Raw genomic sequence first — 1,245 nt, 5'->3', positions numbered from 1 at the left:
CAGGAGAGAAGGCAACCTCATCTGGCCGTTGCTGTTGGATCATGTCCGGCCTGATATGAGGATCGCTTGGGAGGAGCCTTTCGGCCCTGTCTTGCCCGTGATCAGGATCAACTCGGTCGAGGAAGGCATTCACCATTGTAACGCCAGCAACTTTGGCCTCCAGGTTTACTTATCTATACACTAAGAAAGCAAATTATTATGAATCTTTCATCATGTATATATACCCCTAAAATTTTTTTGAAGCTACGTATTATGAATCTTGGATGCTTATTGTTTGTGTATTTCAGGGATGTGTGTTCACAAGAGACATCAACAAGGCAATCATGATCAGTGATGCAATGGAGAGTGGAACTGTGCAGATCAACTCCGCCCCGGCTCGAGGTCCGGACCATTTCCCCTTCCAGGTACCGTCGCTACCGTGTCCGCGACTCGACGTCGCTGTGGAATTGATCCGAGAACTTCGTTTTCTCCTTCCAGTTGCTATATGATGTGATGTCTCTGTGGATTGCAGGGTCTGAAGGACAGTGGAATAGGATCCCAGGGGATAACCAACAGCATAAACATGATGACCAAGGTGAAGAGCACTGTCATAAACCTCCCATCTCCGTCCTACACCATGGGCTGAGACGTTCATGTACAGGAATCGGACGTTGTATAAGCACACGAGTACGGTGTAGAGAATTCAAATGTTTTGTAACCACGTGAGATCTGGAGATCTGTATCTCGGTATCTGTATGCTTCTGCATGTACCTTGGCTGTCTTACAGTAAAAATTTAAAAAATAAAACAGAATGAGAGCAAGCACGAATCTTGTTGGCTCTACTGTTCTGCACGCTTCTCCTTGATGATGAAATGCCGTAAAACTATGCAAAGAGGCCAATCAAAACTATACTTACGTGCTGATGAAATTGGCATCTTTGCCCGGGAAACACACTTTTAAAAGGGTTAATTGGATAAATGTCACTCAAATTCTGACGATTCCGAGAAATGCTACCGCAATTTCCAAACTTTGAAAAATGCCATTTCCAGTGGCGTTTTTCAAAGTTTGCAAAAATTGCAGTGGCATTTTTCAAACTTTGAAAATTGCAGTGGCGTTTCTCGGAATCGCCACGATTCAAGTTGCATTTATTCGATTTTTGAAAGGGAACACTTTATTACTTAAAAGGTTTAAGCATTACATCCGGCCTCTGCATAACTATGATGCACACAGCCAATTAAAAATAGAGGAGAATTTCACTTCCCCGAC

General features: G+C 43.5%; 1 protein-coding gene across 1 annotated transcript; it reads left to right on the top strand.

Moving 5' to 3' along the window:
- Positions 1-6: 6 nt before the first annotated feature.
- LOC125541321 (NADP-dependent glyceraldehyde-3-phosphate dehydrogenase-like) lies at positions 7-803 on the top strand. The gene is made up of 3 exons (XM_048704765.1): positions 7-163; positions 288-404; positions 512-803. The coding sequence occupies exons 1-3, from the start codon at positions 56-58 to the stop codon at positions 623-625; spliced, it is 339 nt and encodes a 112-aa protein (XP_048560722.1). The 5' UTR covers positions 7-55; the 3' UTR covers positions 626-803.
- The last annotated feature ends 442 nt before the right edge of the window (positions 804-1,245 follow it).

The sequence above is a fragment of the Triticum urartu genome, chromosome 2, assembly GCF_003073215.2.
Source record: "Triticum urartu cultivar G1812 chromosome 2, Tu2.1, whole genome shotgun sequence".
Taxonomy (NCBI): Eukaryota; Viridiplantae; Streptophyta; class Magnoliopsida; order Poales; family Poaceae; genus Triticum; species Triticum urartu.
The sequence above is the reverse complement of the archived record's forward strand: the minus strand, read 5'-3'. Positions and strand labels throughout refer to the sequence as shown.

Coding starts and splice junctions, on each gene's coding strand:
- LOC125541321 (XM_048704765.1), top strand. CDS start 56: ATGAGGATCGCTTGGGAGGAGCCTTTCGGCCCTGTCTTGCCCGTGATC. Junction 164..287: donor CCAGCAACTTTGGCCTCCAG/GTTTACTTATCT, acceptor TGTGTATTTCAG/GGATGTGTGTTCACAAGAGA. Junction 405..511: donor CGGACCATTTCCCCTTCCAG/GTACCGTCGCTA, acceptor TGTGGATTGCAG/GGTCTGAAGGACAGTGGAAT.